General features: G+C 40.3%; 1 protein-coding gene across 1 annotated transcript in view; it reads right to left on the bottom strand.

Annotated features, from left to right (window-relative positions):
• The window catches only part of SLC24A3 (solute carrier family 24 member 3), a 554,001-nt gene that overhangs the window by 58,270 nt on the left and 469,698 nt on the right, over nucleotides 1–26,033 (bottom strand). The window contains exons 7-8 of the mRNA XM_045833580.1: nucleotides 18,391–18,465; nucleotides 9,477–9,502 (exon numbers count right to left, since the gene is read on the bottom strand). Of these exons, the coding sequence (XP_045689536.1) occupies nucleotides 9,477–9,502; nucleotides 18,391–18,465 (101 nt within the window). The remainder of the gene's footprint in view (nucleotides 1–9,476; nucleotides 9,503–18,390; nucleotides 18,466–26,033) is intronic.

Raw genomic sequence — 26,033 nt, 5'->3', positions numbered from 1 at the left:
AAAATGAAGGCCATAAAAGGAGACCCAGAAAGACAGTTCATAATACTCAAGGGAAGAATCTATCAAGAAGACACAAACATTATAAACATATAGGCACCCAACATAGGAGCAACCAAATATATACAAAAATCTTGGAGGACTTCAAGAAAGACAGAGACAGAAACACACTTAAACTAGGGGATTTTAACACCCCAGTGTCAAAAATGGATAGATCTTCCAAATACAATATCAACAAGGATATTGTGGCATTGAACAATGCCCTAGACCAAATGGACTTAACTGATATATATAGAGCCTTTCATCACAAAGAAGCAAAATACACATTCTTTTTAAACACATAAGGAATATTTTCAAAGATAGACCTCATGATAGGACACAAAATAAGACTAAAAAAATTCAAGAAAATTCAAAGCTTATTACCCATCTTCTCAGACCACAAGGGACTGAAACTAGAAACTAACACCAAGGAAAAAACTCAAAAACACTCAAACTCATGGAGATTGAATAGCATGCTATTAAACAATGAATGGGTTAAGAAGGAGATCAAGGAAGAAATCAAAAAGTTTCTGGAATCAAATGAAAATGAACTCACAATAATACAAAACTTATGGGACACAGTGAAGGCAGTCCTCAGAGGGAAGTTCATAGTGATACAGGCCTACCTAAAAAAGGTGGACAGTTTTCAGATAAACAACATAACCCTACACCTACAAGAACTTGGGGAAACAACAACAAAGACTGCTCAGAACAAGTAGAAGGAAGGAAATAACCAAGATCAGAGCAGAATTAAACAACATAGAGACTCAAGAAACAATTCTAAGGATCAGTAAATCCAGGAGCTGGTTCTTTGAAAAGATAAACAAAATTGACAAGCCTTTAAGCAGACTCATCAAGAAAAAAAGAGAGGACCCAAATAAACACAATCAGAAATGAAAGGGGAGAAATGACAACTGACACCACAGAAATACAAAGGAGTATAAGAAATTACTATGAAGAACGATATGCTAAGAAATTTGAAAACCTAGGTGAAATGGAGAAATTTCTAGAAAAATATAATCTTCCAAAACTAAATAAGGAAGAAGCAGAAAGCCTGAACAGACCAAAACAGCTGGTGGCATCAAAGCAGTAATCAAAAACTCCCAGCACACAAAAGCCCCAGACTACACAGTTTCACAGGAGAATTTTACAAATCATTTAAGGGAGAGCTAACCCCTGTCCTTCACAGACTTTTCCAAAAAGTCCAAGAAGATGGAAGACTCTCAAACTCTTTTTATGAAGCCAGCATCATCCTAATCCCAAAACAAGGTAAAGACATAACAAACAAAGAAAACTACAGCCAATATCACTGATGAACATAGATGCTAAAATCATCAACAGTATATTGGCAAACTGCATCCAGCAATACATTAAGAAGATCATACACCATGATGAAGTGGGATTCATCCCAGGGATGCAAGGATGGTACAATATTCACAAGTCAATAAGTGTAATACATCATATAAACAAAAGTAAAGACAAGAGTCACATGATCATATCAATACATGCAGAAAAAGCATTTGATAAAGTATCAATACATGCAGAAAAAGCATTATCATTTATGATAAAAAAAACCTCAGCAAAATGGGAGTAGAGGGAGCATTCCTCAACATAATAAAGGCAATATATTAGGGACCTACATCCAACGTCATACTCAAGGGGCAAAATCTAAAAGCTTTCCCACTAAGATCAGGAAAAAGACAAGGATGTCTATTTCACAACTTCTATTCAACATAATATTGGAAGTCCTGGCTGCAGCAATCAGATAAGAAAAAGAAATAAAAGGTATCCAATTGGGATAGAAGGAAGTAAAACTGTCATTGTTTGAGATGAGATGATAGTTTACATAGAAAACCCTACAGACTGCACCAAAAAATATACTAGATCTAATAAGTAAATTTGGCAAAATAGCAGGATACAAAGTCAATGTTCAGAATTCAAAGGCATTTTTAAACACCAACAATGAACTATCAGAGACAGAAATCAGTAAAAAAAATCCCATTTTCTAAGGCAACAAGAAAAAATAAAGTACCTAAGAATAAACCTAACCAAGGAGGTAAAAGACCTGTACTCATAAAACTATACAACACTGAAGAAAGAAATTAAGGAAGACACAAATAAATGGAAGCATATACCATGTTCATGGATTGGAAGAATTAACATCATCAAAATGTCTATACTACCCAAAGCAATTTATAGATTCATAGAAATTCCTATTAAAATACCAATGACATATTTCACAGATATAGAACAAACACTTCAAAAATTTATATGCAACCATTAATGACCCTGAATAGCTGCAGCAATTTTGAGAAAGAAGAACAAAGTAGTTGGGATTACCATACCTGACATCAAACTATATTACAATGTATGGTAATCAAAACAGTCTGGCACTGCCATAAGAACAGACAGATAGATCAATGGAACAGAATAGAGAGCCCAGAAATAAACCCAAGTCTCTATGGTCAATTAATATTCAACAAAGGAGGCAAAAACATAAAGTGGAATCAAAATAGCCTCTTTAGCAAATGGTGTTGGGAGAGCTGGACAGGTACATGAAAAAAAAATGAAACTCATCCACCAACTAACACTGTACACAAAAATAAACTCAATATGGATAAAAGACTTAAATATAAGTCATGACACCACAAAAGTCCTAGAGGAGAACATAGGAAGGGAAATCTCAAATATTCCACACAGCAATATTTTCACTGGTATGTCCCCTAGAGCAAGGGACATAAAGGAAAGAATAAATAAATGGGACTTCATCAAAATGGAAAGCTTCTGCACAGCTAAAGAAAGCATTAGCAAAATGAAAAGGGAAACAGCAGTATGGGAAAACATATTTGCCAATGATATCTGGGAAAAGGGTTTGATCTCCAAATTATATAAAGAACTAATATGACTCCCCTCCAGGAAGATAAATAACCCGATTAAAAAATGGGCAAAGGACTTGAACAGACACTTCTCCAAGGAGGTCACATAGAGGGCCCAGAGACATATGAAAGGATGCTCAGCATCACTAGCCATCAGAGAGTTGCAAATTAAAACCACATTGAGATACCACTTCACATCAGTCAGAATGGCCAGCATAACCAAATCAACAAACAAGTGCTGGTGAGGATGTGGAGAAAAGAGAACCCTACTACACTGTCGGTGGGAATGCAGACTGGTGCAGCCACTGTGGAAAATAGTATGGAATTTTCTCAGAAAACTAAAAATGGAATTGCCTTTTGACCTGGCAATTCCACTGCTGGATTTATACCCTAAGAATCCTGAAACACCAGCTCAAAAGAACCTATGCACCCCAATGTTCATAGCAGCACAATTTACAATAGCCAAGTGCTGGAAGCAGCCTAGGTGCCCACTGATAAATGAGTGGGTCAATAAACTATGGTACATTTACACAGTGGAATACTACACAGCACAAAGAAAAAAAGGAGCTCCTATCCTTTGCAACAGCATGGGTGTATCTGGAGAGCACTATATTAAGTGAAGTAAACTAGGAAGTGAAAGACAAATACCATATGATCTCACCTATAAGTGGAACCTAACTAAGAAAACAAACAAGCAAGCAAAATGTAGCCAGAGACATTGAAATTAAGAACAAACTGACAGTAACCAGAGGGGAGGGGAGAGGAAAATAATGTGGGAAAGAAGGAAAAGGGACATAAATGAATATGAATGAGGGACCCATGGATGGAGCCAAGGAGGTGTTGGATTGAGGGTGGGAAGTGGTGTGGGTAGCGCGAGGGAAAGTGGTGGTGGGAAAATGGAGACAACTGTATTGGAACATCAATAAAAAAAGAATGATGATGCAAATGTGTATGTATTTATTATATAAAGTACTTGTGATGCTACTGAGAGAAGAAATCAGGTATCCAAATTCCTTGAAGTTTTGCTATGTTTCTTAGCTTGTGTCTTAGCAAACCTTCTCAAAGAGTTGCATACACTTTGTTCCAGCACTTCACATTTTCTTGGGAGATTTCTCTAGTCTATATTCCACATCTGTCGATCCCCTGAAACTCTTGGCAATAGCATCTGCACCCTCCATCTACACAAATCCAGGGCCAGTTCTCTGCCATCCTGTTTAACTTCTCTGCAGTATCTGAGAATTGACCACCTGTCCTCCTTCACAAAATACTCTCTTCTGCTGACTTCCCAGAGGACACCTAGTTTTCCTCCTGTTCCCCTATGTTCTCCTTCCCCACCCTCTTTGCCTCCTTTGTTTCCTGAGTTCAGCCTCTAAATATGGGGACTCTCTTCTCTTTTTACCTACACATTCTCCCTAGGTGATGTCACCTTGTTCTATTGCTATAAATACCAATTGACACATCCATTCCTCACCTCTGTCCAGCTCTGGGGTCATGTATCCAGCTGTACATATGGCCGCTCTACATGATATCTAAACCATGTCAGATAAAATTCTTAATTCCTACTTCCTAGCTTTGCTTGCCTGAGCTTTGCCTTTTCAGTACACTGTACTGTTCCCTACCCAGGCATATCCCAAATCTCAAAATCAATATGGAGTCTTCCTTTACCCTCACCCATGAGTATCAGAACTCTTTGAACAAAATATTTCCTGAATTGCTGGCTTCTGCACTCTCTACTGCTACCTCCCTAGTCCACCTCAGCTTCAGCCTCTGAACTGGTTTCCTTGATGCTACTGGATCATGTCATTCTTCTTCTTAAAACTCTTTAGTTTCTTCCCAAAATACTTCAGGAAAAAAAAAGGTTCAAATCCTGGTTCTATTTTCTTCTCCAAATCATCTTGTTGCCCTGTCTTGCTTCACCATACTGGCCTCCTTTCACTTGCACATTTCAAGCTTTTTTTCTTCACTGGAGAGCCTTTCCATTACTGTCCCTCTGCCAGAAATGTTTTTCCTCCACTCCTTGACTTGTCCTTTTTATCTTACAAATATCACTTTAAGTGTTGCCTCCTCTAAGAAGGCTCCCCTGCCTACCTATCACAGGACAAGGTTTATGCTCTTTAAACCTCTGACCAGAGTGTAATTCTCCTGTTTATTTTTTCATGACTCACTAATATCTATTTTCTGTTTCTAGCAATCACTTGTCACCACTCCTTACACCTAGCCACTTCCTCAGCTATCTGGTTTCTAGTTTTCAGACACTTAAAACAGACTCCCTGACAGCTGATTTCCCCCAAGCAGATACCTCCTCCTCCCCTTCAGCTCATTTGTGCAGGGTGAAACTGTTTCCAAACATCAATTTTCAGTTGCAAACCATTTCCAATGGCCTGAACATGGTTCTTACTGAAGCCAATGTAGATGTGACATCAACTTACTTGGGAAAAGTGAGGTTTTATTCACGGCATTCATTTCAAAGGAAGAGATACCCAGCATCTAAAGGGATGTCATGTAATTGCTTAGATGCACCTTAATAGACTCAGTGAGGGGTCACCAGAATATATAACCAATATCAATGAATATTTGTAGGTTGAATGAAGTCCAGCACTTTCTAAGTAGGTATATGTATACTCTCCAATTCCTTTAGATCTTTTTGCCTTTTCACTCAAAGCAAGCCCTTTTATTGCAATATTTCAGTAAGGCTCTCTTCTGTCACAGTTCAGGGATGCCCCTGACAGGGGGTTCCCTGATTTTACTGACATTTCAAGTGTGCTTTGTTGGTGCCAAGGTTCAAGGCTCACTGAAGGCTCCCTGCACATGAAATACACACCAGGGTCTCTGAGGCCTATGTGCTGCCTTATCCCCTGTTCCCTCTGCCTTTTGGTCTGATTGAGTGTTTGATGATCAGGTCTTGGCTCAATGCTCTTCAGGGTCCCTCCCCAAGCCCTCCTCCCCACAGTGCTGTGAGTGTCTCCAAATGACCCCTTAATTACATGTCAACTGTCTGCCTCCCCTCTACCAGAAAGCTCCAAGGTGAGGGCTGAGTTTGGGTCTATGTTCTATGTCTAGTTCTGGAACAGAGTCTGGAATCTGGAAGTGCTTAGGAAACAGTTACAGAATTCGCCTGACTCTGTATGCAGACCTCTAAAATCACGTGGATCTCCTCCCCCAACCTCCCAGGATGCTCTTTTCCATCTACCTCTCCTGAATACAGCCCACCCGCTGTCCTCTGAGGACTTGGTCATGTGGTATGATCTGAGTTTTATTTCTTCCCTTCCCACAAACTTCTGTTTTGAACTACCTTCAACTGGCACTGATTTTCCTGCCAAAGATAGTTCTTTCCCATGTTGGAGGGCTAGTCCCTGTTCTTGCCTGGGGGCATGGCTCCATTCTTCAAACTATGGTCCTGAACAGTGAAAGCTGGTCTTGACATGAGCAGGTGGAGAGTCTCCAGGTTGTGTCCCCAGTCTCTCTTTTCTCTCCCAAAGTCACAGATTGAAGCTCAAAGAAGAAATGAAAACATCACCCTTGAATCCTTTAGTTTTCTTCTTAGATCTTCAGATTCACTGAAGACACAGTCCAGATTCCTTATGGCAACATTGTGGGCTTTGTTAAATTGTCATTATGGATTTATGGTCTTTGCTCTGAACATATATCCTAATAGGTGGATGTTTTCTATTTTAACTGTGTTTTGCAGCAGGCACGTAACTGAAAAGCATGCAACAAATATTCCTTTGCCTTTGCCTGCAAATTAAACCCCATTATATTGAGGCAGCAAATGCTTCAGGGAATGCTTCAGTTTCAAGGAGGGTGGGGCCACTCCCAGGATAAATAATGATTTGTCTAAAATTACAATTCTATTTCTCCTGACTGCTTACTCATCAAGACAGACCCAACTGTAACCAAAGAAATGCAAGGTGGAAAGGTGTTAAATAAAATGACATACCAACTTCTTCCCCTTTTTTTGCCTTCAATCCAAACTTGATGGCTGAACTACAGCAGCCAAAATTGGGACCATTAGGAAAAGGTCAAGAGAAAAGCATAGCTATTGCACCACCTACATCTGGGATACTTGTTATGTAAGAAAAGTAAGCCACGCCACTATTTCTTTAATCTGCTGTGGCTGGTTTTTCCTACTACCTGCTACTAAAAGCCTTCTGAGTACCAGTTCTTGGTCAGGTGGCATTGCTGTAGGATGCTGCCTCAGGAACAGTGAAGGAATCTAAACTATGTATGGCAGAGGGACCTTGTCCTTATGTATGTGTATTTGATTAGTCTCATTTCCTCCTAAAGAGTACTCCAGTTTCCAATGAAACACAACTTAAATTATTTTCCTTTAAAAAATATGGGATAGATTGGTTACCTTCCCTGAAACCTCTAGACATGCTGGAAGAGTCTACAACAAGAAATGGAATTCACCATTTACAGTATTATTAAACTATTACTATGCTTTAATTGCACAAATTGAATAATCTGGCTTTAAAGAGAGAAACCAACTCCTAGACACCCCTTTCAGCAAAATAAATGCTTGTGGTGGCTGAGTAAAAAGGTATGAGATATGGACAGTGAAAAATATCTTAAAGTTCAATATAGTTTGTGTTCAAATGAGAAGCTAAAATCCTGGAAGTCCCAAAGCAGTTATGGGCTGGTGATACAGACTTTAATTTCTCAGCCTCACTCATATGAAAAATGTTCTTCATCAGCCCATCCACATAATAATAGCAATTACGTAACAGGCTGGCATCTAGAAATACAATGCTAGTGCCATGAAAGACTCTCCCCAGTTTTTCCTGTAGCTATGCCTGTGCACGAGGGAGGGATGATTTGAACCCACTCAGGCTGAACAAAACACACTGGGGAATTTGCAACTCATTTATGTGTAGCCATTTCACCTCCTTTCTCATGATTTGATGTACCACAGCCTTGCTGCTCAGGCTGAGGGCCCTGATAACTTCAGAATCTAGACCCTTCAGTACAGTTCTAGGTTCTACTTAAGGATGGGGTCACCTGACATCACAGGGGATTCAGCCCTAGGAATGAAGAGGAAATAGACCATTCCTTTCTTGTTTCATACCACCTAAAATATCCTGAAGGACATTTGAGGGCAAGGACTGAAATGGGCTTATCATGAACCTTGCTTTCATCTCCCCTCCATGGTTTCTGTCAGCAAGGCTAGGGAGATGTAGAAAAAGGAGCTCCATAAGACAGATAACCTCCTTCCTTACTGTGTTCCACATTAAAAAAGCAGTGGAAAACTTCTGAGATAGACTATGATCATAATTTGTTTGTCTTTATGACAGCAACACTGAGCAGCATGTAAGCACCTACTGTTTGCTAAGGCAGTGCAGAGGCTGGGCTGACTGTGCCATCAGCAGGATCCAGAATGCTTCTGTGTTTTGTTGTGCTGAACTTAATTTCCAAGGACATGGGGAAAAAGTCACTACTCCATCTGGTGACCACATCCAGGTGGGTTCCACAAGAAGGTTCTCCCTGACTTTTAACCTGATTGTGCTCCTGGGGATCTCCATCCTTTTTAGCCTGTTCATCACTGTAACTCAAAGAGGACCTCCTTATTTTTAAAGAGACAATATAGAGATTATGTATCTTAAAGCAAGTTTTCCCAGCTGTCTCCTCTTCACCCTTCTTGGTCAGATAAGAGAGCTGGAAAAAGTAACTTAATACCCTGGCATAGTGTATAACACTTACCATTAATGTGGTAAGTTCTCACCCACCTCCAACTTTTGAAAGTCATAGACATATCCCAAGATACAGAGATGCCACTCTAACAAAGTGTTAGCACTCATCTTTCTGAGAATGAAGACTGGTGGACTCTGAACTTCTTTTTCTAGCTCACTTATATTTAAATAATACAGTACCACACCTGTGTAATTCCTAAGGCATTATTTCACTTCTACCGATCAAATATTTTTTAAAGAGGTAACAAGAATTCACAACACACTCAATTTCAATGGCCATTTTAAATATATTTGACTTACTTGGAACCCATGTCAAAAATGGGGATTTGGAGAGTTGGTCCAAATGCAAATGTTCCCATATATTTAATTTGGCCAATTATTTATATATCCCCCCAAAATCACTAACTTTTCAGAGCTCTAAGATCTTCTGGAATGTCAGGCAGACCTCTAATGGGTTGGAGGTCACTGAAGTGCCTCCATCTCTGGTTCCTGAGATATACGTGGGATTGGTATTCATGATATTTGGAATATCTCAACAGGTTGTGCACACAATTTGAAAAAAATCTTAACCATAGTCTGGCAAATGGCTGACTGCAGAAAGGCACAGCTAAGTCATGCCATCTAACCTGGATGATGAAGACATTTAGATATTAGGATCCCAAGTGAAGGCCCACCACCCTAGCCCAAGGGAAAAGATCTCTGCTCTATGCAGCTAATTTAATTTTTTCATTGAAGTGGACAGAGGGTTCCCAAGAAATGCTAGTTGTTCCAAACTGCCATGGCATTTCCCTTTCTTTCTTAAACCCTGACTCTGGTCTTTGATATATTGGCTCTGCAACACAACAAGGAATGTTGGAAGGGAAACAGAGGTACTTACCAGGAAACTTGTTCATCATAAATGAACTGTGGAAAAAAAGTATAGATTAGACACATGTGTCCGTGCATATACAAACACACATGCTTTACAACTGTCTCCCCTTGTCACTAACATGATGAAAATCAGGGCTGGAACATGAAGCACCTACGGGTAAGCTCCCCTATATGCTGGTTTAGTCTGTGGCTGTTATTAGTGGAAGGAGATGTTGTTGGCAGACTGGAGCGGACAATGATATGGAGGGGAAAAGCATTAGGTCATCCCATCCTTCCTGCAATTTCTGTCAGCAGTGGATCATGACCAGCTGTGGTATAGAGCAAGATGCATTGTAGAATTTTAGATCTGGCAAGGGTGTAGGAGTTTGATGGGTGCTTGTACACATTAGTAACTATGGGCTACCTGTAAGATGTGTGCATGGCTCTGTGCACTGTATAGCACCTTCAAGCTTTTATGCAAGCATTTAGACTTCTTTGTATTCAACATTTTTCTTCCTGTTGACCTATATTTTGTTTCCTTAAATTTATTTTCAAAGGAAACTTTACATCACAACCAGAAGTGGAGAATCAGTGTCAGTTGCTACTACATGTAGAGGGTAAAAAGTAAATGCAATAACAATAGTGATTGGGAATCTGGGGTGTCCAGGCCCTGGGCTACAGGCTTGCCCTTTTGTTAAAGGAGATTAGCATGGAAGACACACAAATACCAAAGGAAGACTTCTCCTGGTCAGTCAAGATCCAAAGAGAATACACAACATTGAATTAATTTAACCCCTAGTCCATACATCACCTAAAATCATTTCTAATTTTTGGGCAAACACACTGGTGTAATTTTAGTCCTTTGATTTATACATGAAAATTGAGCCACAGATAACATGGAAAATTTTCTTGGGGTTCCTAAATTTGCTGCAGAGTTAGTTCTAGAACTCATACCTGGCTCTTATTGTGGTGTTTGCTATATAACTTCTGTCTAGACAGCACATTGTTGAAACTAGATGGATGCACCTGTATTTTATTCAAGCAGGAGCCGAGGGCTGGTCACAGCTTTCTTTCTATACTCATTGATATGACTGCTTAGAGTATGACCATGTCTGAGGGATTTTCATTAGGGACAGTGTCCAATGAGAACTCTAAAGTAGAAACTTGCAGGACAGTCTGGGTGTAAAGCATCATTACTGCCAAGAGATGATAAACTCAGCTAATGATGTGGGCATGGCTTCAGTCCCCAGTGATGATAGTAACCATCAGTTGTGAGTGATGCAGAGGAAACCAGCACAAAGATGCGTAGTGTGTAGGACAGAGGCATGTAAAAGGACTTCCCTCCAAGGATCCCGAAGGTGCAGACAGTTGATGAGGAGAAAAGGGCACACTTGTCTGTAACTTGCTCTTTCTCAGAGACATGGAAAAAGATGTTGGCTTCATTAGGTTGACGACTCTCATTGTTATCAGGTTGAACAGACTAACATTTGGATGAAAATGTCAAACTACAATGGGAAGAGGATTAAGGAAATGAAAGAAGTAATTGTATAACCCAGGCTGGATGCTGGAAGGCATTCGCAGCTGCTTTTGTATAATCACTGGCTTTAAGAGAATTGTTGTCAAGAAATCATGGAACAGAACAAATAATTTAAGTTGGAAAAATGTTTTCTCTTAATTGAAGTTAATTTAATATTAATCTTGGGCTGTGGGCTGGAAAAATCAATTCATTGATTTTGCTCACATCCTTAAGGCTGTGGCCTTAAGAGAGTGCAAGACACTGGTAAAGAGTTTATTAGAGCACCAATTTAATTTTCATCTATCAGGGAAGGAAGGTGATACTCTATAATATGAACATGGCTTTTAGAAAACCCTTATTATGTGTGATCTAACATGTAGGGGCACAGATCAATATATCTTTAGCTATTATTTTAGTAACCATATCAATAAAAGAAAAATCAAAATGGGCTTAACTGTATAAAGGATTCCAAACTGAGAATAGAATTTACAGGGAGCACAGTAAATCAGAGAAATAGTGGGGCAAATTTGGACAACACCGGGTGAGATACACAATTAAGGATGGAGCATTATGGTCTGAAGTCCAGGTGGCAGGGACAGTTGGGGGTTATAATATGGTTCAAGGAGGTAGACAAAGAGAAATGTAGATGATCTCACTAGAGTACTAATAAATGTTGATGATCTGGAAACCTTCAAATAACTGATACAGTGATGTGCTACCCCTGACCATTCAATGCCAGCAGGCCCTATCTACCCTGTGGCTAACAGGCAAACAGTCTGGATTTTATCCCATTACTTTAGAAAGACTGAGTAAAAAAATAAAAAAGAAAATAAATAAATAAAAGAGAGAGAGGCTCACAAAATGACAATAAAATGGATAAAATGACTAGAAACCAGGACTATTCTAAGTGGAGGTTGGCATGTTCATGGGGAGAGAAGAGGTGGAGAGTGTTAGGAGCTGCTTCTGAGCCTCTGGTGGTGTTGCTTGGAGGAGGCTGACCAGCTAATTGCCAATCACTTAGAAAACTGTAAACGAGGAAATCGGTACAGTTCACAGAATGTTCCTTCAGCAGAGTACATCCTTAAGAAGCATTGGAATCAGCATGTCTGAAAACTCTTAGAAAGACAAGGACAGGAGACTCACTTGATGTTGCTGATTGTTAGAGGGAATGGATTTGTTATTCCTTAGAGATTTAATTTTATTTAATTCTTTTAAGACAAGTGTTGCATATCCCTTTGTATCTTTGTGTTCTCTCTGTAAGTAAAAGAAGACAAACTTTCTCCATACCTTACAGCAGTATTACTAGGGAAGAAGACCACCTGAAATTTTTAAATCCTGTCTGAACCAAGAAACCTTGCCCCAGTTCTACCCAGTAACCACAAGATGGGGCTCACGTCACAGTCCTCAGACCTGTCTTGCTGCCAAGGTAATGAGGTTGAAATGAAGTCAACCCAAGTCCATTTTGCAGCTCCATTAAATCTCCTGGAAGGAGGGCAAACACCTCAAGACAGACAGCCTCCTGAAGGAGCCTTTAGTCAACTCACTGCTGTCACAGGACAGGGTTTTGGAGGCATCTCTTGTCTGGTGTTCTGAGTTGGGGACAGGTGGTTCCCTCTGCCTATGCCAACACTCAGTCCCCAGGATGTGTTGAAGTTGAGGGGACCTGCTGGGTGCCCTTCAGAATGGAACTACCCTTTTTTCCCCAGTTGGATTTTTGAAAACAGGCCTTGGGAAAGCAGCTCTTTGTGTTCTGTTGGTTGTGTTTGGGGGTCTGGCACTGGGTCTGCCCCCTCAGTGATTACATGTGGGTGGTGCTGACTGATACAGGGGTCCCAGCCTTGCAGCGCATCACTGGTGAAAGGACATGCTCTCTGACCCATACATGGTTCATCCAAAGCTACTTTTATCTTTGCCTGGAGCTTTGCATGTGTTCCTCAGATAAACTAAATGGGAACATATAGGAATGAATTTGAAGAAACACTCTCTTCCTCCTGACTTCAAGAAAGGATTGGGTACTATGGAAACCAGCTTTTCTGTCTTGGTGTCTGCTCTAGAATTCTTTCAAGAGAGATGGGCTGACATCAGCAGGTGGATCTGTGGATGTCAGAATATCCCAGGGAACTGCTAAGGGAGTGGCACATTTAACATGGAATAGTGGGGCAAAGACGAGACTGGATTCGCCCAGGTATGCGGGCAGGAGTGGAGAAGCCAGCTGAGCTCTATACAGGGAGGCAGGTGGCTGTCCCTGCACGGCCTGTCAATCCCTGGGTTTGCTTACTGTAAGCTGTGACCATGGAGCAGGGTGACAACATTGCTGAAGCTAATTTCTTAGCTTATATTATAATCAATTGAACCGTTAGAATGTTAAACAGTGGAAATGATAGAAAATCAATGCCATCATTCTCTTTCAGGAGACTGAAACCTTGACAATCTCTCCTCCTTTGCTGTGAATGGGCACTTCCCCTGCCCAACTCCTACAGTATGTAGACTCCCTCAGATGTGCCCAAATGGAGTACTGGCTGCCTCAGCTTCGGGGACCAGGGGTGCAGGTAGCTTAGCCCATGGTGATTCTGTCTGAGGAGGAATCAGATAGAATATACTGGGCAGCTTCTGCTTTGCACTGATATGGTTTACACTTGAAGGTTAAACAGGAGATGCAGCATTAGGATGTCTGACAGGCAGACTTGATAGTGGTGGGGCTTCAGGAGAGTAAGAGGGTGATGAGCCAGAGGGGCAGGGCCATGGAGACCCACTGGGGGTTAGGAACAGTCACCAACATGACTCTAAGATGTATTTTCTCTTAAAGAAAGGGCAAGATAAGAATATTTCTAGGTTATTTAATATTAGGTGTGTTAATGAGAGAATTCCAGGAAAGGGGTGGTAGAAGCTATTCCCATCAGTCTGAAAATGTAGAGTTAAGTGCAGCAGACAGTCCTCTCTAATGGCAGGTTGTATGGTAGACAAAGTAAAATCAGGATGATTTCTAACACAGAAAGAGGCAGATTTTATTGGGGGGAAAATCTGAAATTCTTTGCCAGGGTGGTGTAGATATATCATCTTAGGCATTGACTCTGATAAACCTGACCTTTGGCAAATCTGTGAATTTCTGGAGCCTCAGTTTTGCCATCTTTAAAATGGGACTCCTACAATAGCTAGCTTGTATAGTCATGAGTACTGAACTGGAAAATCATGGACAGACCCAACATAACACCTAGTCCTGTATTAAGTATCGAGCTACAGATGCTGTGAGAATGTAGGTCTATTTTCTATGGAAGAATTTGCTCTCTGCAACTGTGCTATTTAATATGATAGGCACCAGCCACATGTGGCTACATAAATTTAAATTAATCAAATCAAAATTTTAGTCTCATGGTCTCACTAGCTGCATTTTGAGAACCCAATACCCACATGTGCCCAGTGACTGCCATACTGCACAGTGCTGTGTGGCAGCTGGATCACTTGAGTCCTCTCTTTTTGTCTCTAGAGAATCCCCTCCAGAAGGGAGATTGCATGGGCCCTCCAGAGAGACAGAGAGGGCAGTGTCACCTCCAATGAACACACTGCTGTGTCAGTGCTCAGATTGCTCTGGGGGCCTCCTGAAGGCCCTTTTCTGGGTGGACAGCACTCTTGAATCTGGATCTGTGAACCAATCTAAGCTATCCTGGAACCTGTGGCCTATCCACTCCACAGGAGGTTTCCCTTCACTTGAGGCTCACATCCCCAAATTTCAAAACAGAAATGACGGGTAAAAATAGAGTATTCATTTTAGGGCAGCTGTTAAATTGAGGATGTAATGAATCATTTGCATTTATGTGAATTACATGATTATGTAAATTACAGTAACATTTTAATAAAAGAGACTGTGAGGTCTCCTAAAATTCTGAGCAAAGATAGGACTGGGAGGCTGTAGCTTTCTGTGGTGGAAGTCATTTGGGGTAACTACTGGGGGAGGGAGAGAAGCAGAAGGAGAGACTGTAAGGATTTGGACACTATTGGGTAGATGTACACAGGGACAGGCTCCAAAGAACCCAGAATGCTCCCAAGTCTGAAAAGGTGACACTTCTAGAGAGAGACCAAGGTCATGGGTCCACCATCCCAACCACATCCTGCTTCTTCAGGGTCTGAGGCTTCACTGCAGAGAACATCACCAGGGTAAAGGGGACGCTTGATGGGGCAGGAGAAAGGCCCTGAGACATATGCACTGCACATTCATGAAATTATAGCTGCTTTAGATAATAACACATTCTTAATTTCTTCTGCTTTCTCCCTAAAAACTGACAACAAACACACTAGAAAATAGCACAGAGCAAAGGTTGGGTGAAACCCAAAGACCAAAGAGAATTGAGTCCCTTCTCAATTAACTGTTAAGTTCTGTTGGTTTCAGAATGTACATAGTTATCTTATTCTAATGGTTTTTCTTCTTGGCCAAGTTCATTCTGTGTAAACTTCTGATTTAGCCATTTCAGAATTCAAGTAATAATGATTCTATTAGCATTCCCCTGGCCCAGTGGTCATGAGCCTCTCTGGAGAAGAGGCTCCTCAGGCCCTGTGGATTGTTATCCTGGCTCTTCTGCTGGGTCTGAAGAACCACTCCCAGGGGTGTACATAGAAGTGACATCTGGTCACCCAGACTTATCCTCTGGGTGAATGAGCTCTTTACTGTATCACCTCAGGGGACAAATAGTTCAGTCTTCTGAAATTTCAGAATCATAAAAAGGGGAAGAGAGTAAAAAAAACCCTAATAATTAAAATAAATTGTTCAGATGGTTGGTAATTGTTTGTGGATAGAAGGAAAGACTTTTAAACACAGAAATTTTAAATGCCTATTGCAGGGTCCTGTAGAGAAACTTAGTATTATATAAGGAATGCCAGAAGGAAAGTGGTTTTTTTACCTTGACATTAGGGGGACATAGGAAGAGGAAAACAGGAAAACTTAACAAAAAGATACAGCTTAGTGCTGGGGCATGGAACAGATTTGGCAGCACTGAGAAACCTCCATTGTTAAGAGACACTAAGTGCTAAGTCTTCTGGGTAGAAGACTATTTTACTCTTCATGCTGGTTTTAAGTTTCATGTGAAAATGACCACATGAATGAACAACAGTCAGAAATTCAGACAACCAAGCTGCCACTATGTCTCACTTTTGAGAACCTCAAAATTTACTCTAAAAATGATCATTGTCTTGCATCAGAGGGATATCCGGAAGAAATGATAATAATAATATTTGAAGTTCAGTTTTCTCAAAGTGCAGTATGCTGCTGTTGGCATCAGAATCACAGAAAGGTGGGTGGAGATCCCGGGTAAAGGGAAGATTCCTGGGTTCTACTCTAAAACCTACTGAATTAAAATCTATGGTTGTATATTTTAAATAAGCATGCAGGGCATTTCCAGTGCACACTGAAGTTGGAGGAACACCAGTTAAACTACAAAGAACCAAGCCCCAAGGATCCAAACTTTGCTTTTTACATTATTTCCTAAGAGTGGAAAAATGTCATTTTTCTCCAAATCACAAAATCTAGCCTTGACATCTAGTGTTTAAACACAGTTCACCTTCAGCTAAGGGTAAAGAATTGTGTTGCTGCCATCTGAGGGAAATGCAGAACTGCTGGCAGCCTGAGTGTTCTGTACACTCAGCTCGGTGATTTGCCTGTGCAGGTGGGGCTAGAAGACGGTTTTCCCCAAAATTGGCTCAGGCAAGTGGCACCTGAAGCCTGAAGATGCACTTCAGTCCCTCACACATCATTAGCAACAAGTACAGCTGTTTCATCTTGGACATGTCCAGATGAATTTGACACAAGACAAGGTATTTCACACATAGACCAGGAGGTATCTATGCTGTAAATCAAGAAAGAAGCTGACACCAGCAAATCTGCTATTAGGAGTGGATATTGCCATGTCTATGCTCTGGGCCACGCTGGCCTGGGTGGTGCTGTCTCATTGCTTCATTTTTCTGAGAGTGATCATCTCTTTTTGAAGTTCAGCAAAAGTAGAGAGCTGCACCCATTACCCCAGGACCTAACCATGTCTCTCTAAAAAAGTAACTTTCAGAAATTATCCTAAAATATTCTATAGGTGGAAGAGCACAGCACACCACAGACAATGCTGCAGAGTGTTTGAGATGTCTCAGCTCTGTGAACAGAGCCCTCTAGATTTGGGGTGATCATACCTTTTCCACAGGTAATAATTGAGAATAATAACACAGAGTCAAATGTGTCCTTAAGTTAACTAACCAAGGAGCTCAACAGCATCTTCATGTCCAACATGAGGTCTTCAAACCCTCTGTTCCTTGGGTCAGGTCTCAATCTCTGAATTATCAATGGCTCTGGAATGAGGGGACTGTAGGTCTAACCCAAGATCTTCACTGTGACCTGTAGGCAAGAAAACTAAGACCTGGGGAGACTGGTTTCTCCATGGTCACTAGAGATTATAAGGGGGATGGACCAGAGAAAGAAGTCCGATCTTCCAGCTCCCATTTAAGTTCTTTCTAATTTGCTACCCTTCTCCTGGACAGCTCTGTTGTCAAGCTAAGGGGTTTGGTTAGTTCCCATAGGTGACATGGAGCCACTGACCATTTAAACAAGAGACTGGTGTTCACAGATATTCTTTGTAGAGACACTACTTGGAGCACTCTGAGCACTGACTGGGGGTGGGGGGACCTGGGATGGGCTGCATCAGTTCAGGCTGGAGATGTAAAAAGCCTCAACTAAAATGGCTAAGGAGGGATGCACTGGGGAGGTTTTTTGCAAGATGAAGATCCTCAGGGCAGTTGAGGCAAATGGATTTCTTGGAAGAAAGATCAGTTTAATCATTCCAAGATTGGGTGGCAGGATAGGAATGGGGGCTGAAATATAGAAAGAGAGTTAGTCTTGGAGAATTGTCCTAAGTTTAGAGACATGTTGAGTTTGGGGACATGAAGATGTCTAGTAGAGCATTGTTAAACCATGACTGGACCTCAGGGAGCAGCCGCTCTTAAGAACACAGTGTGGAGGTGTATGTATAAAGGTGGTGATGGCAATGGGTGCTGTGGGAAGAACAGGGCTGTCCTGGGAGAGCATACAGAGTGAGAGGGAGAAGTCCAAATCCAGGCATACTGATGATGAGGGAAGTTACAGAGGAGTCCATGGGTAAAGTGAGAGAAAATGGTCAGGGGGTTCACAGAACAACAGCTGGGGCTCTCATGAAATCAGATAACCAGTCAACACTCTTATTCTGAGCACTAAGCTATCAGGCTGGAGTGTGAGGTGATCAAAGTAGATGGAAGAAAGAAAGACCACCTTCATGAGTAGACATCCATTGACTCATTTACCACTAGACACCTTGAACCTGCTCCAGGCAGAGGAGCTACATGTGCTAACCTAAAGTGGTGGGAAGGACAATCGGGAGATCAATGTGAGGGAACTCAGGCAAGGAGTCCATCACACACTTACCACGATGAGTGCGACCACAGACAATGTGTAGTAAATTGAATCCCTCAGCAGGCACCAGGAGGAAAGAGCCACAACCTAAAAGAAAAGAGGGGGAAAATACAGTAAGAAACAGGACATCTGACTGTGCAAATGGAGAAAACAGGACATCTGACTGTGCAAATGGAGAAAATGTAGCTCCTCGTGGTTCCAGCCAGTGTCAAACCTGAATCACAGCCTAGTATTTTGGTCTCCTGTCCTGGATCAGACAATCTGCCAATCAGTATGAATTTATTGAAGATCTCTAGGTGTGTTAGTCTGGACTTCTGTAAAGCAGTTGCCAAGATGGGATTAAATCAGCAACACGGGCAAATCTGCTATTGGGAATGGATATTGCCATGTCTGTGCTCTGGGCCATGCTGGTCTGGGCTGTGCTGTCTCAACACCTTGTTTTTCTGAGAGTGATACTCTTTTTCTGAGAGTGATACAGCTCTCCCAACAAAAGTAGAGAGCTGCATTTTCTACTTTTATTGGGGGGTGAAGCCCATGAGAGAAAATGGGGAAGGAGTCAGGTGAGCTGGGTATACCACCCCATGTGGTGTGGGTCTGACCCTGTAAAGGAGAGAGAGAGGTTGAGTGGAGTCTGAAAAATGGTTCAGGAAGACCAAGGGCTGTCTGAAGAAGGTTCAGGAACATGAAGGGGAACCTTTGGTGCACAGTCACTTGTCAGAGGAGTCCCATGTCTCCTGGGAAGGGGTCAGTCTTAGCATCCCTAACATCCCATAATAGGATGGGATGAGCAATCTTACTCTGTGTCTTTGTCAACACCCTAACAGCTGCCACAGCCCATGCTCCTGTGTGGAATGAAGACCCAGAGCCACCCCTCAGAAAGGGCATGGGTAAGACCAATTGGCACTTCCATCCTGGCCTTCTTTTCTCATCTCTCTTATATGTCTGGCCTAGTTGGCATTTGATACTGGTTTAATCAGAATTTTTGAAGCTCATTTTGCATATTGACCTGGAGAAAATATTATTCTTAGGCAGTTGGAAGGTGTCCCTTAAAGAGATGATGACTCTGTTGAGCCTATGCCAATAAGCATATTGCTGGAGGCTAAGGCAGTCTTGGAAGCTGTGTCCAGACTTCCTACAGGGAAGGAGGACTCTGGGTGTGATTAAAGAGGACAAAGGGGCCAGGGATGAGCATTACACAGAGGAAAAGGTAGGGCAGTGGAGAGAGCCAGGGATGCCAGGATAAGACCCTTATTCTGAAGGAAGAGTAATTTCTCCCTGGTATAGTCTTTAAAGTCTCTTTTTGAAGAATATATAGTATTCTTTTTTTGCTTTGTGGAGCAGGTCCATTTTGGCAGAGCCTCACAAAGAAACAGGTGAGTCCACAATGCCATGTTGGGGGTGCTTCCTGGGATGTCATTCAAAACTTTTCCTGCCTCCCTAGAAAAGTGTCAACTACCCCATGGCCACAGGACATGTCTGGCAGCCTTTGCATTCAGGCTGGTAAGTGAAAAAGGAGAAGGCAATTGTCAACACTCAGCTGGACTAATGGCAGGCATACACTGCACCAAAGACAATAGGAAAAAGGGATTCCAGGGACAAGGCAACCTTTGGTGCCATTCCTCTCCCTGACCACTGTTATCAGTCTGTAAAGAACAGATCAGGCAAAGTCAAACCAGAGGAGGCTTTCTGGATTCAGATAACATGAAAGATATGACTTAAATAGTACCATAATGAATAATGAGGCCAGTCTCTTTCCATTAGCACATTCTTCCACTTGTTATATGGACACTTATGTATGCTTTGTTGCTAGTCTTGCCTTCTTAGGTATCCTATTTGCAGATCTAAACTACAGATGATGGGGTTGTCAAGAACAGGACTGGTTCTAAAAAATCACTTCAGAATAAATATAAAGCATTTCCTTGTCCTTTTATCATTCTATTTTTGTATCACCAGCTCATTCACTAGCTACAGAATAGATTAAATTAGAGCAGATTGTTCATTTTCCAGCAGATCACAAAAGGTTGTGAATATTTACTCAATTTATCATAATTAGGCAAATGGACTTGAAACATGTGGAAAATATCAATACTGAATTTCTTTAAAAATCACTTGGGCTTTTAGTTGAAGATAGCAGGTTGAACACAAACTATTACCTTTGCTCTGCCTCATTATGCCATAACAAGGTAGTAATAAAGGAATTAAAAAAGACATAAACCCACAAGAAAAAGAATAGAAGAACTGATCAGAGCAACAAGATTTTGGAAGTTGAAAATTAGAAGAACAACTGGTCAAAGCTCTAGACATGGGAATGAAGGTAAGCTTAGAAACAGGATAACTGAAAGAATGCTCAAGAATTTAACCCTTAAACTTCCTCCTACACTTCAAGCAGACTAGTGACTGCACACCCCACATCTTAAGAGAAAACAAGATGCCCAGCATTTGATGAACAGAAGATCTAGAAAACAGAGGAATAAAAATAATTAAATGAATAATTCAAGGAAAATTTCCAGAAGTTGTGGACACACATTTTTTTCACCCTCTGAGTGTCCAGTTAAATGAATAAAAAAATTTGTACACCAAGGCATATCCTCAGTTTTCAGAATATGGGGACACAAAAGGTCCTAGGAATTACCAGAGAGAGAGAGATACAGCATTATATACAAAAGGTCAAAACCAAATGACATTTTATTTTTGAACAAAAGCACTGGAAGCTAGAAGACAATTTTGAAGATATCTGGATAAATTATTCATTAAAAATGAGAAAAGATTAAAAAAAGCTTGGCTAAAAAATCTGTTTTCCATGCAGTCCTTCTCAAAAAGCTACTAGAAGTGTGCTCCACCAAAATAAAGGAATAAACCGCTTGTTACATACACCTATGTTTTCATAAAACATTACATTGATAAAAAATCTATAATAATGAGCAAGGAAAATTTCCAGAATAGTGAAGGAAGATCCTAAAAAGACAGTAAAAGGAGATTCCAAAATAAAACTTTTTGCAGCAGGCTTACAGAATAACATAGCCAGATTAGAGGCCAGAGGATGCAGAAGTAATGATGACAAAAGCACAAAATAAATGGAATATCTGATAATTCTGAACCCATGGAAAGGAGATTAGAGAGCTCAGGGAAGAGAAAATGGAAAACTAAGCAAATGAACAAACAACAAAACAGGTAATTATAAACCACAGGGAAAGCACAGGTTGTGCAAGAAAGGAAGATGAATTGTTATGTATGTATGAATAGTGGTCACAAAGTAGTAATAAACTAAGCATAGATTACTGTCTAATCAAATTTATGATATAACTTATTGGGCAGAATGGGGGACTTGGCAGTAGGGGTAGGTGGGGCTAAAATAGACTTAAACTGTCTTCTTCTATACTGTGAGGTCACTGGAGGATGTTTAAAAATTAAAAATCAAGTTAACTGCCATCTAAGCATGTTATTTAAGAGACATTGAGTTAAGTATCAGAAACAACCAACTAATGAAGTAATTGCCTCAGAAAAGTGGGAAATTGGTGCTGGTGGCTCCGGAAGATGGCTGTATTTCCCAATAAACCCTCTAGAATGGATTGCCTCTCCAAGCTATATGTATGTATAACTTTAATAAAAATAAAAAGTAAAATAAAAGGAAAGTATAACACTTAGTTATCTACTTAGATTTACTGCTGCAAGAAATAACACATTGCACTAGGCCTAGGATGTCAAACCTGGATGGATAGTGATATATTTTTTCTCTTTATAGTTTTTTAAAATATGTTTCATTGACTATGCTATTACAGTTGTCCCATTTCTCCCTCTTTATTCCCCTCTGCCTGGCACACCCCCTCCCACCCACATACCCCCTTTTCAGTTCATGTTCATGGGTCATGCATATAAAATCTTTGGCTTCTACATTTCCCATACTATTCTTAACCTCCCCTTGCCTATTTTGTACCCACCATTTATGCTTCTTATTCCCTGTACATATTCCCCCCATACTTCTCCCTCTCCATCCACACTGATAACTTCCATGTGATCTCCATTTCTGTGATTCTGTTCCTGTTCTAGTTGTTTGCTTTGTGTGTTTTTTTTTTTTAGGTTCAGTTGTTGACACTTGTGAATTTGCTGTCACTTTACTGTTCATAGTTTTGATCTTCTATTTCTTAGATAAGTCTCTTTAACATTTCATGTAATAAGGGCTTGGTGATGATGAACTCCTTTAACTTGACCTTATCTGGGAAGCACTTTATCTGCCCTTCCATTCTCAAAGATAGTTTTGCTGACTAGAGTAATCTTAGACGTAGGTCCTTGCCTTTCATGACTTTGAATACTTCTTACCAGCCCTTTCTGGCCTGCAAGGTTTCTTTGGAGACAGTTAATTACCTGTCTGTCAGTCTACTCATAGTCAAATGGGAACTTCTTTCTAGGTAACTGTCTCCTTTTCTCTTGCTTCTTTTAAGATTCTCTCCATATCTTTAATCTTGGGTAATGGAATTATGATGTGCCTTAGGTGTGCTTCCTTGGGTCCAAATTTTTAGGGACACTGAGCTTCCTGGACTTCCTGGAAATCTATTTCCTTTGCCAGATTAGGGAAGTTCTCCATTATTGTTTCAAATAAGTTTTCAATTTATTGTTCTTCCTCTTCTCCTTCTGGCACCCCTATGATTCAGATGTTGGAACATTTAAAGTTGTCTTGGAGGTTCCTAAGCCTCTCCTCATTTTTTAAAATTCTTGTTTCTTTATTGTGTTCTGGTTGAATGTTTATTTCTTCCTTCAACTCCAAACTGTTGATTTGTGTCCCTGTTTCCTTCCCATCACTGTTGGTTCCCTGTACATTTTCCTTTATTTAACTTTTCACAGCTTTCATTTTTTCCTGTATTTTGTGACCACACTCAACCATTTCTGTGATCATCTTGATTACCAATGTTTTGAAATGTACATCTGATAGGTAGGCTATCTCTTCATCACCTAGTTCTATTTAGTTCCGGAGCTTTGATCTGTTCTTTCATTTGGGCCACTTTATTTTTATTTTTTAATTATATTGTTGTTCAAGTACTGTTGTCTGCATTTACCCCCCACCACTGACCCCCACCTGAGCAAGCCCCACCTCCCTCCACTGAATCCACTCCCCCTTGGTTATGTCTATGTGTCCTTTATAGCTGTTCCTGAAATCCCTTCCCCCCTCCCCTCATCATCCCCTCCCACCTCCCCTCTAGTTACTGTCAGATTGTTCTTAATTTCAATGTCTCTGGTTATATTTTGCTTGCTTGTTTATTTTGTTGATTAGGTTCCATTTAAAGATGAGATCATATGGTATTCGTCTTTAACTTCTTGGCTTATTTTACTTAGCAAATGCTCTCCAGTTCTATCCATGCTGTTATAAAGGTAGGAGCTCCTTTTTTCTTTCTGCTGCATTGTATTCCATCATGTAAATGTACCATAGTTTTTTTGATCCATTCATTTACTGATGGGCACTTAGGTTGCTTCCAGCATTTGGTTATTGTAAATTGTGCTGCTATGAACATTGGGATGCATAAATTTTTATGGATTGGTGTTTCAGGGTTCTTAGGATATAATCCCAGAAGTGGAATTGCCATGTCAAAAGGCAGTTCCATTTTTAGTTTTCTGAGGAAATTCCATACTCTTTTCCACAGTGGCTGCTCCAGTTTGCATTCCCACCAAAAGTGCACTGGGGTTCCCTTTTCTCCACATCCTCTCCAAACACTTGTTGTTTGTTGATTTGTTTAAGATGGCCATTCTCACCAGGATGCAGTGGTATCTCATTGTGGTTTTAACTTGAATCTTTCTAATGGATAGTGATGCTGAGCATCTTTACGTATGTCTCTGGGCCCTCTGTATATCCTCCTTGGAGAAGTGTCTGTTCAGGTCTTTTGCTCACTTTTTTTTTTAATTTGCGTTGTTTGTCTTCCTGGAGTGGAGTTGTATGAGTTCTTCATATATTTTGGAGATCAAAGCCTTTTCCAAGGTATCATTGGCAAATATGTTTTCCCATAAAGTTAGTTTTCTTTTCATTTTGCTAATGTTTTCTTTAGCTGTCCAGAAGATTTTTATTTGATGAGATCCCATTTGTTCATTCTTTCCTTTATATCCCTTGCTCTAGGGGACATATTTGCAAAAATATTGTTGCATGAACCATCTAAGATTGTCTTCCCTATGTTCTCCTCTAGGGCTTTTATCGTGTCAGGACTTATATTTAAGTCTTTTATCCACCTTGAATTAATTTTTGTTTATGGTGTGAATTGGTGGTCAAGTTTCATTTTTTCACATATAGCTGTCCATCACCATCTGTTCAAGAGGCTATTTTTACTCCATTTTATGCTTCTCCTTTTGTCAACTATTAATTGAACATAGAGATTTGAGTTTATTTCTGGGCTCTCTATTCTGTTCCACTGGTCCATGTGTCTATTCTTATACCAGTGGCAGGCTATTTTGATTACACAGGCCTTGTAATACAGTTTGATATCAGGTATTGTTATCCCTTCTACTTTGTACTTATTTCTCAAAATTGCTGCAGCTATTCAGGGTCATTTGTGGTTCCATATAAATTTCTGACTGTTTGTTCTATATCTGTGAAATATGTCATCAGTATTTTCATAGGGATTGCATTGAGTCTATAAATTGCTTTGGGTAGGATGGACATTTTGGTGATGTTAATTCTTCCAATCCATTAATATGGTATACACTTCCATTTATTTGTGTCTTCCTTAATTTCTTTCTTTAGTGTTGCGTAGTTTTATGAGTACAGGTCTTTTACCTCCTTGGTTAGGTTTATTCTTAGGTACTTTATTTTTCTTGTTGTTATATCAAATGGGATTTTTTCTGATTTCTCTTTCTGATATTTCATTGTTGGTGTGCAAAAATGCCTTTGATTTCTGAATATTGATTTTGTATCCTGCCGTTTTGCCAAATTCACTTATTAGGTGGAGTAGTTTCTTTGTTGGAATCTATAGGATTTTGTATGTACACTATCATGTCATCTGCAAACAATGACAGTTTTGCTTCCTCCTTTTCAATTTGGATGCCTTTTATTTCTTTTTCTTGTCAGATTGCTGTGGCTAGGACTTCCAATACTATGTTGAATAGGAGTGGTGAAAGTGAACATCCTTGTCTTGTTCTGATCTTAGTAGGAAAGCTTTTAGTTTTTGCCCATTGAGTATAATGTTGGCTGTAGATCTCTCATATATGGTCTTTACTATGTTGAGGAATGCTCCCTCTGTTCCCACTCTGCTGAGTTTTTTTTTTAAATCATAAATGGGTGCTGTACTTTATGAAAAGCTTTTTCTGCATCCATTGAAATGAGCGTGTGATTTTTGTCTTTCCTTTTATGTGATTATTACATTTATTAATTTGCTAATGTACCATTCTTGCATCTTTGGGATGAGTCTCACTTGATCACATTGTATGATCTTTTTAATGTATTGCTGGATGTGGTTTGTCAATATTTTTTAAGGATTTTAGCATCTATGTTCATCAGTGATATTGGCCTGAAGATTTCTTTCTTTGTTGTGTCCCTATCTGATTTGGGGATTAGGATGATGCTGGCTTCATAAAAAGAGTTTGGGAGCCTTTGTCTTCTTGTATTTTTTGGAATAATCTGTGAAGGATAGGGGTTAGCTCTCCCTTAAATGATTTGTAAAATTCTCCTGTGAAACTGT

Source organism: Phyllostomus hastatus, unplaced genomic scaffold, assembly GCF_019186645.2.
Source record: "Phyllostomus hastatus isolate PE091 unplaced genomic scaffold, TTU_PhHast_1.1 phas_contig_17, whole genome shotgun sequence".
NCBI lineage: Eukaryota > Metazoa > Chordata > Mammalia > Chiroptera > Phyllostomidae > Phyllostomus > Phyllostomus hastatus.
The sequence above is the reverse complement of the archived record's forward strand: the minus strand, read 5'-3'. Positions and strand labels throughout refer to the sequence as shown.